Genomic DNA, 10,496 nt, shown 5'->3' on the forward strand with positions numbered 1-10,496 from the left:
ATGTTTCAATCGACGATTTGTCCCCTAGCGCTTAACGACCGGCCGTCGATTAATCGACGATTTGTTCCCTGGCGCTCAACGACCGGCCGTCGATTAATCGACGATTTGTTCCCTAGCGCTTAACGACTGGCCGTCGATTAATCGACGATTTGTTCCCTGACGCTCATCGACCGGCCGTTGATTAATCGACGTTTTGTTCTCAGCTCATAACGACCGGTCGGTAAAGTGTTAAAAGGGGGATTTTAAGGTTGCTTTAGTTTTGGGGGGTTGATGGAATTGTTTTTTTTCGTCAGAGGATTGTTGTTTGGTAAGATTATTTAGTGGAGGGTGTAATAATATCCTAAATCAACCCCTCGCATAACAATAATATTAATCCAAGAACAATGCAAATATAATACAGTAAAATAACCCAGAGAAATTACGAAAATTATTTGGAAGAAAAATAAAAGTGTAATATATTTATAAAAAGTATCGCGAGACGTGTGATGTTTCTCTCGATTACGGCGAGCTCGTATCCCCAGCCACTTTATTCCATCTTCTTTAATCATCTCTCTCTCTCTATCCCACCCTCCTCCGAAAGACATCCCTGTGATCATGTATGGCTTCGCCTCCGAAGTTATTACTTAAAGCTTGACGCTTCTCCGACTTTCGCTGATGACCCTTCAGAGGCTTTTACTTATATATAAAGAGCAGGCGATCAACCAAGACTTTTCGAGGAACGTCTACGAAAGGGAGAGAGAGGAAGGAGTGCGCCTTTGACGAGGGGACGTAATCAATTTAAATAATTAAATTTCGAGGGACATCGCGACGTTAACGGCGATTCTACGGAGACACTTCCAACGTGGGAAATTCTTGTGATCGACCTGACGCATAGACGGAACTATAGTAAAACGTGGCAGAAATGATTGTTAATGGGGGACGAATGGGAGGTGATGTTTAATTTTATTGTTGCAAGGGAGGATGATGGCCTTTTGTTCTGAAATTTGTTGTTTCGTTGTGATAACAGTTGCGAATTTTTTTACGATTTCTTTGACATTAATATTAACGTTATTATATTGTATATCATTTGTAATATTAATAATAATATTTTCTTAATATATGAATACATTATTTAAGTATACCAATATTAAATATACTAAATATAATATACACCGATTCATTATTTAAAGATATCAATATTAAACACATGACACATTAATATATATCATGTCTAATGTTAATGTAACCACATTAGTACATTATTAACATTAATACATCAGCTTTAATCCTTTAATATTCAGCAGCCTATCTCGCAAAGTTTTCGCGTAATATACCGTCTCCGCAGACCGGAAGGAGCATATTTTCGTCTGATGCCGACTTCCACTCCGGCCTGTTTACATTGGATTACGAATAATGGCCAGACTGCGAAGATCAAAGAAGATCCCCGCCGACACGAAAAACCATGGCTTTCCGTGGCCTCTTCCGAGGGAACGTTTCGATGGACCGTGAGAAGAAGGGAGGAACCAGCGCAGCCGGGGCTCCGTGGAAAGTTTCGCTCTGCTCGGGGAACGGTGCATTCGAGATACTAATCTCTCTACACACTTCTCTTATAATTAGAGTGTCCGGGCTACGATCAGGATTTATATCTGGATTTACATCAGAATTTATACTTCGAATCGGAATTCGCTAGGTCCAATCAGAAAGCAATTGCACGTCGATACTGGTTTCACCGACAAAATTCATCCTGGAGTCGTTAATTAATCGTGGAGTCATTCGCTCTGGTTGCAAATAAAAGTCATTTCTGGTTGATGTTAGATTAACAAATTAAATAGTAGTTATATTTGACAATATTTTTCATTTATTTTCGAACGTGAGGTAATAATTTTAAGTAATATTTCAAGGTAACCATTAAGGGTTAATACAAATCCTTAAATTTGGAAAATTGTGGAAGAATAATTATTTGCGATAAAATTCATATCACTTTATAAATTAAAGGTACATGTATCAATTCGTGTTAAATTAAAATATTAATTAAAAAATCTATTAATTAAAGTACTACTTACTAAGAGAACCAGCAGTCGATGCCTCGGTTCGAACAACCACGCGGCGATGGAAAAGCCGAGCAGTTTTCAGATCTTGGATTTAATGGATCCTGGCGAGCAGAAAACTCCTGCGGCGAAGGAACAGCCGAGCCGAGACCGCGCGCGCGCACAGAGCAGTGGCTGCTCGACGGTCTACCCCATTAAAATGCATGAAGAAGAAACATTGTGCGAGTCCGTATTTACAGAGCCATTAGTAATTATGGAGGCCGCGCGCGGCCGCGGCTCCTCGTTGTTATTGAAACTCATCTCGCTCCGCTGGCTCGTTTCATCGAGCGGATTATTAACATCGGCCAACAAATTACCGAATTAACGTGGATCGCGAGCAAGGCTGAAATCAAATACACCGAGCGAAAATGGAAAGAATTCTTTGGATTAATTGGAACGAGTTACGGCTTTCCACTTTTATAGCACGGTGATCGATGGGTGCTATAGTTTGTAAATTCATGAGTATGGAGATTTCTATGAATGGTAATTTTTAAGTATGGTAATTCAAAGGTATGGTAATTTTGGAGTATGGAAATTTTTCAGTATGGTAATTCATAAGTATAGAAAATTCGTGAGTGTTATAAACTCGCGTTAAGTTTGAAAATTAAATAACACGTAGCCAATTATAATTTATAAAAATAATAATACCATTTTTAAAACGGTCTCATCTACAAAATACAACCTTCAAAATCGTCGAGTTTGAAGAAACGCGGAGACTTTATAAAATTTTTTTCAAACATGCCGTTTCCGGCAGAATAAAGTCCAATCCTTCCCCTTTAATTTAAAGCAAACAGAACTGAGCTGCGATTTTTTTTGCCGAAGTTACAGCACTTTCAATCAACCATTGCATTCTGAGCAAGAAAACAGAGCCCTCGATGCAAGGGTAACTTTAAAATACCATAACTCTGTTAAAAAAAATCGCAGCTGTGTGGACCTTTTTTTCAATTAAAGATAAAAGATCAAACTTTATTCTCTGCTATACAATAACTCGAAAAAAAATTTATCAGAGCTCATACAGTTCGTCAAACTTCCACTATGCGACCAGTGCCATTTTCGATATAATAGACATTCCCTCGCATTTAAATAATTATAATAATAATAATAATACTGTAAATATAAAATCCAAAAACAGTATTATAAAGTAGAGATTCCGCGCTTTAATTTACTGCTATAGTTTCAATTTACCGATAGAATTGCGCGCGTGGCATACGTCTTTCCGCGATGCCGTTTATTCCCGTGGAATTCACGGCGGGAAAATTGGACCGCGCGGAATTCCGTGGCGGGTCGTGCGGGACCCGGTGTCTGCCGAGCAGCAGCCAGCTGAACCCTACGGAGGCTTGAACCGTGCATCCAGCGCATCGCGTCCCGGCAACATCCAGCTCGTTAAACTGTTTAAGGGCAACAGTCATTAAATCGTCCCCGGTTCTCTTGGTAAACGCTCGCCGGAGCGAGCGCAAGTCTTACAAGAACGCGTCTTTGCGGCCGCGGACGGGCGCAGGTGCAAGGCAATTAGCAACCCCTTGTTCTTGCGTAACGGCGAGCCCCGCGCGCGCGCTGGTAAGGCGGGTCGGACATTATATTATTTCGCTGGCGTGCAACGCTGCGGAGCAACGAATGCCACGCAAATTGCTTCGTCTATGGAAAGTCCTTGTGCCCTGTAAACACTTTGTGCCGCCATCGAGCGCCGTGGCCGACCTCCTGCGAGTTGTTCGATTATTATTATTAACTAGTCTATTATTATTGCGATGGTAATTATTTAAATGCGAGGCAATGTCTATTGTATCGAAAATGGCACCGGTCGCGTAGTGGAAGTTTGACGAACTGTACGAACTCTGATAAATTTTTTTTCGAGCTATCGTTTAGCAGAGAATGAAATTTGATCTTTTATCTTTAATTGAAAAAAAGGTATACGTAGCTGCGATTTTTTTTAACGGAGTTATGGTATTTTAAAGTTACCCTTGCATCGAGGGCTCTGTTTTGTTGCTCAGAATGCAAGGGTTGATTCAAAGTGCTGTAACTTTGGCAAAAAAAATCGCAGCCGAGTTCCGTTTACTTTAAATTAAAGGGGAAAGATTGGACTTTATTCTGCCGGAAACGGCATGTTTGAAAAAAATTTTGTAAAGCCTGGACGATTCGTCAAACTTGGCGATTTTTCATATGATATAGTCTTATATTTAAAAGGTTAATGTTAGCTTAATTTACAGATTTCGAAATTTAATTTAAATATTATTGTAAAACGATTACTGCTAGTTAAAATTAAAGCTTAAAGCGTCTATTTTAACATAATATTTTTCAATTCCATCTTTAATGCACCCCTTTTAATGATAACCAATTAAATAAAAGGCCACGTTTGACGTATCAAAACTCGCGAATTTTAGCAAAATCCACAGACTCTGTAAAATTTTTTTCAACAATGCCGTTTTCAACAAAATAAAGTCCAATCTTTCTCCTTTAATTCAAACGAAACAGAACTCCTCTGCGATTTTTCTTCGCGAAGTTACATCGCTTCGAAGCAACCCTTGACGATCAAACTCTTCCGCCTTGTATTTCGCAAACGCTATTTGCAATAAATAATTGTTCAACATACAGAAGGAATTCGTTGATTGCGTCAGCTCGGCACAGTGAAGCTAACGATGAGGCTAATCAACTCGATTCGAATCGCAAACCTGGACGTTACAAAATGCGCTAGAAAGTAACAAACAAATCTCGCGCGTGAAAGAATATCGTAGAAACTTCGTACCGAAGAAAATCATTTAGCTAAACGAGCAACAATAAATAAACTTGATTGCACGCCGGTCTCTAACACAGCGGAATAGGTATCCGCTAATTATTACCGCGTTGCGCAAACCGCGAATGTGTACACTCGGTGTTGCAATTTCACTGTTTCGCGCGCGAGCGAAAATTTCAGATTCCGAATTTTTTCCGGTTCACGGTCGATCGCGGTCGACTAGTTATGGGAGTCTCGTCTAAATAACCCCATCGAAGTACGGGGACCCGAAAATGGGAACGCGAAGCGAAAGTGAACGGTGTTCGTTTAAATAAATATATAAAACTGTAAAAAGAAAAACATTTTTCAAAAAGCTGTTGATTTCATGAAAATACGCCCCATTTATGTATTATATTATTATTGATCAATATCAGTCGGTAAATAAAATTAAAAATTTTTCAGCAATTTAACGAGGACGACGTCCAAGGAGACAGGTGTTCGATTTCGCATCGCGGCCTCGTTACCGGCGGCACCCTCGTCCGTTAATTGAGCAGGTAAGTCCCGGCCGAATTTAAACCGTCTCGAACTTCCCACGTCAAAGATAAGCCGCCGAGATCAGACTATTCGAAACTTTTCAGATAAGGCTATCCAAAGTTTGCTCGAGGATTTAAGAGAGGACTTTGAGATCTGGCAACTCACGCGGACGAAGTTGGGACACGTATCCTGGAAAACTGACGTCTGAAGAGCAGAGTCGAAAATTCAAGTTGGAGATCCCCTAAGTCAGTGATTTAGAATTTATTTCAGTGATCTAGAATTTATTTCAATAATTTAAAACTTATTCTAATAATTTAAAAATTTATTTCAGTGATTTGGAGTTTATGTCAGTGGTCAGAGTAACTGAACTCTTCAGTCTAGAATGGAACGCGTGTTGATGCCGGCGAGAGAAGGGTTTTAGAACAAGGGAGTCAAATGAGAGAACTTCTCGAGCTACGATCTGGGTCAAACAAGTTTCACGTACAAGATGCTGCGAAACTTCTCACGATTTTGTTGAAAATAATACATATATGTAAAATATATAGTACGTGTTCGTATTGCAGTAGATACAAGTGGTCTGCGTTATAAAATCTAAGATAAATATCTCAAGCAAATAATACACAACACTACCACCCAACAATAACTATACAATAACTATACTATGCACAGCACATATCAAAAATATAAAGTCAGTCCTACTTAAATATAAAAGCAGAAGGCACAGTGATTGGCAACAGCCAACCGGGGTCCTTGACCCGAAATGTTACGAGGAGAATTTTACGATTACCACCGAGCGACTAATATTTATCAGTGGGACGCGGTTACTACTTCCGAACAAGGACTATATGGTTCTGAGAAGCGCCGAGCGTGGGACAGGTGTTCGCAGGTTTCCCTCGTCCGAGAGGCAGCGTAAACAAATCAGGATCAACAACGTGACCCGGTAATGGGCCGCTACGGAGAGAAAAGGGCGCGGCGAATTCTCATCCTCTTTTCGAAGCTCATCTGTTTGGTACCTATTCCGGGTTTACCAGGAAAAGCCCCTGTCTCCGGCAGCCGGGAATGCGAAGATATATAAATACTTTCGAGTCCTCCTCTCTCTCTCTCTTTCTCCCTCTCTCTTCACCTCTCCCTTTCATTATATATTTTATAATTCTCTTTATATATTTCTCACTATATTTTTCTCTGTATATATTTACTGATTTTCTTCTTGAAACATTTCTCATTTTCCGGGTATTTATTAATCTTATATATAATATATTTCTCTCTATATTTTTATTTTTCTGACATGGAAGCATTCGTGGATATTACAGAACATTTACGAACATTTCCGTCCTATTCTTTGCAATATACAAAGGAAGCGAGACTGTAGTATGCGCGTAATAATGTACGACACCCTGTATACAGGGGTGGTGATTCTATTACTTACATTTCGAAGCTTCTGCACGAAGAATGCAGATAATGGGGAGAGCGAAAAAATGAAGATCATTTACCTGTAACAAAAATAGTATCAATTGTAAAGGCGAACAAATTTACGTTGTATAAATTACAGTATTATTGCATATTAAAATTACATATTTTAATATGTCTATATTTTATTCTCTCGCGCTCAATATAAAAATATTTTAATTACTAGATATTAAACGTTCTCTTGTATTTAATTGTATTTACTTATTTAGAAGAACGTCCCACCCGATTTCAAGAAAAATAGCACAGAATAGGAATAGAAGCATCACGCGTGCCAGTGAAACTTGAAAAATAAAATTAACGTCTAACGAAAATACTTCAAAATGTTCTCCAAAACTAATTAAAATTTTCCTGCGTTTCATCAAGTTTTACTGAAACAATGACGAGCCCGAAAGGAGCACAGTAAAAATTTATAGCATTTTTCGCGAGAAAGATCGCGTCGGTTCGCGCGGCTCCAGGGAAATTTCGCTTTTATTAATTGCCCCGCGAAACAGGCACTTTCCTAGTAGCAACTTCAATTAACCGGCGCGGGAACCAGGGAAAAGCAGTTACCGTTAGCGGCGCTCGGACGTGTTAAGAAATTTATGAAGGAAGAGCCTTGGAGACAAGAGAGAGAACGCATCGACCTTGGTGTGTACGTGCAAGATCAGCCGGGGAAGAAGCTCGCAGCGTGACAAAGGTGAAGGCCGGATCCTCGTCGAAGGCCTGAACGCGCGAGCCCGCACACGACGCTCGCCGATCACCTTAAAACGCCGCCGATTAACGCGGATTATTAATTGAACCGACAGGGCGGCGACGATTTCATCGAGAACCTGGCCATTTTAACGCGCGCCGAGTCTCGCGCGATTTATACCTAACTGCGACGCTAAATTATAGTTTAATGTGTAATTCGATTTCAATTGCGACGGCGAAGGGTGTTACCGTGCAGCCTGGGGAAATTAACAAACCCCGTAAAAATGTTCTCGGAGCGACAAATGTAGTGGAAACGCTGCAACAAATTCTGTCGTTGACGTATTTTCAATGGTAAATAATGTAACGAAAGGCAATGGAATGGGAGTGCATTTTTATAAATTATGTACTAGAATAATTGAATAATAAATATATATAGAATAATTAAAATAGAGTCTCAGTGATTTTATGCGAGAAAAATTATCTCCTTCGTTCAATATCTCAATTAACAATACGGCAAAAATAATTTCAAATAAAATAATGACGATGATCTCGATCATGCGATAATGCAGCTTGCACGCTACGAATGATCCCGAATCTAATTTATGATCACAGTTCGCGAATGTAATTTACGAACATAATTAATGAATGGAAACAAATATAATATATGAACGTGAACGAAAATAATATATGAGCGTAAACGAACGTAATAAATGAACCTAAATTATTCGTATTCGCGTCTGCAAATGAATGTAATGATCGACCACGATTGCACCGTAACCAGACCGAGCCTAATTTGTAATTTGCGAAGGTAAGAAGAAGAGCAGACATTGTTTCTTTTCATCTTCCACCCTGTGTACACATACTATAGATTTTTCTACCCGTATTATCACGTCCAGCATTTCGCAATTTTCTGAGAGTCGGTGAAACGTGTTAATAAATCTCGAACGAGATCTCAATATTCGCAGAGTGAAAAAAAGGCCACGGCGAATTATCAGAGCGCATGACGCACGGCGTCTCGCCGTAACAAAGTGCATAAAATCAATTCATCAACTTCCTTTATGCAAAACCCAGGGTCGCAGTTTATGAATCGGCGCCTCGATAATCGCAATCGCGTTGCGAAACCGGCCGCAATTATGTTTTTTCCGTAGTTATTTTACTGTTTAAAAAAGTTGCTGGAACGCGATGATATTTTTAAGAGCTTCGCCTTTTTTTTTTAATTTTTAGAGTTTTTCATTTGCTTTACAATTATCCACCTATGAACAGAGAGACTCGTTACTGTAGACTATAGATTATTCAACGTCAGAAGAATATGTTGCGTTCTTTAAAAATATATTAAATATATTAAAAGTCCAAATATAAAATGTCTGTTATATTTTATAAAATATTATTTTTCTACATTTTTCCATCCCCCGAATCGCGGCGAGGTAAACAGCGATAAATTAATCTCCTCCGCGCGACCGCCATTCGTCTTGAGAATGATCGCGGTTCTACAGACCCCCGGTTCCGATAATATATCACAATTATTATGAAAGGGACACAATGATCCGCATTTACTGTCAGATTACGTTGCACGGCTGAATTAGCCGCAATGCATCACACGCCGCTTAACGATTTCCAGAGCGGCGCGACCGTGCGCGCGCGCGGTCTATTTACTTCGCGAAGTCAGCCGGTAACGCTGCGCCCTGAATTATTAAGCAAGTTCGAAGCAAACCGGGGATGACAGTCCGGCGGGGCACGGGCTTGGAGGATTGCCACATCTCCGTTTGGCATCCGGGCCAGACGATCCCGCGACGGCGGCGGCCATTGAAACGCTAACGTCGGCCCGCGTCGGGCTTCTTGCACGATCGAGTCTCTGCTTTGAGTTAACCTAACCCCAGAGATTTTGCTAACCCAACCCTGGCGATTTTGCTAACCTAACGCGGCGATTTTGCTAACCTAATCCCGGCGATATTCCGCTAAACTAACCCCAGAGATTTTGCTAACCTAATCCCGGTGATATTCTGCTAACCTAACCCCAGAGATTTTGCTAACCTAACCCCAGAGATTCTGCTAACCCAACCCCCGCGATTCTGCTACCCTAACCCCAGCGATATTCTGCTGACACAGAAATATCTCGCTTACCAAATCTACAAATCTACTAGCGAAAGTTCGACGCGACGCTTGGCGAATCCCATGGAAAACGGAGCCGTAAATCATTGGTGGCGTTTCCTTCCGGGACTCTACTCGGTTCCTCTCGGCTCTTAGCTACGACTCGCGCCAGATTCTATCGCGCCTACGCCGCTGGTTTGATCTTGCTGGCTATCTACTGGCTACTATCGACATAAATAAGTCAAATAATTATATATACACATAATAATCAAACGGGCATAATAATGTTCAAGCAATAAATTCTACGCAAACAAATATCGTCCAATGTCCTCTAAAATTACATACAAGAAGAGACTGGAAAGGGTTAAGAAATGCCTCGCGCAGCTTGGAGCATCCGAGCACCCGGAGCAAAACAGAAGTTTGATATCCGAGTGTGGACGTCTGAGGCGCGGATCGAATCGATGATTAATTTCTGATTGCCTGGCGCAAGCCGCCGGTGGAAATAAGCAAACGCCGAGAGGAGGACCGTGACTCTCTCGAACCGGCGCGGAGCAGGCGTTCGGCTCCAAGAGCTGAACGAGTCAGAGAGAATGCCACGGAGAGACTTAGAGAGAGAGAGAGAGAGAGAGAGAGAGAGAGGCACGGTCGCACAAATCCACGAACGCGCGTCTCTCAAACATCGAGAATCCGCTCATGAACGCGCGTCTCTCAAACATCGCGAATCCGCTCTTAAACGCGTCTCTCAAACATCGAGAATCCGCTCTCGAACGGGCGTCCCTCAAACGCCGAGAAGATACATCGGATTCGGACTATTTTCGCGGCGCAGATTTCCCTGTCCGCGGCGTTTCACGTGTCACGGACACGGTGCGCGGCGCGGAGCGGGCGTATTTCACGCTGCCAATCCGCGTTTCGCCGGGCGAGTAAGAGAGCAAAAACCGAGGCGGAACGCGCCGGCAACAGCAGCG

General features: G+C 41.4%; 2 protein-coding genes across 2 annotated transcripts in view; one reads left to right on the plus strand and one right to left on the minus strand.

Moving 5' to 3' along the window:
- LOC144476834 (uncharacterized) overlaps nt 1-5,772 on the plus strand; it is an 86,126-nt gene extending 80,354 nt beyond the window's left edge. Inside the window, exons 6-8 of the mRNA XM_078194107.1 lie at nt 5,236-5,327; nt 5,412-5,552; nt 5,639-5,772. Coding sequence (XP_078050233.1) covers nt 5,236-5,323 — 88 coding nt within the window. The 3' untranslated portion in view covers nt 5,324-5,327; nt 5,412-5,552; nt 5,639-5,772. The remainder of the gene's footprint in view (nt 1-5,235; nt 5,328-5,411; nt 5,553-5,638) is intronic.
- LOC144477146 (uncharacterized) overlaps nt 1-10,496 on the minus strand; it is a 330,738-nt gene that overhangs the window by 268,761 nt on the left and 51,481 nt on the right. The window lies entirely within an intron of this gene.

Source organism: Augochlora pura, chromosome 11 (genome assembly GCF_028453695.1).
Source record: "Augochlora pura isolate Apur16 chromosome 11, APUR_v2.2.1, whole genome shotgun sequence".
Lineage (NCBI taxonomy): Eukaryota > Metazoa > Arthropoda > Insecta > Hymenoptera > Halictidae > Augochlora > Augochlora pura.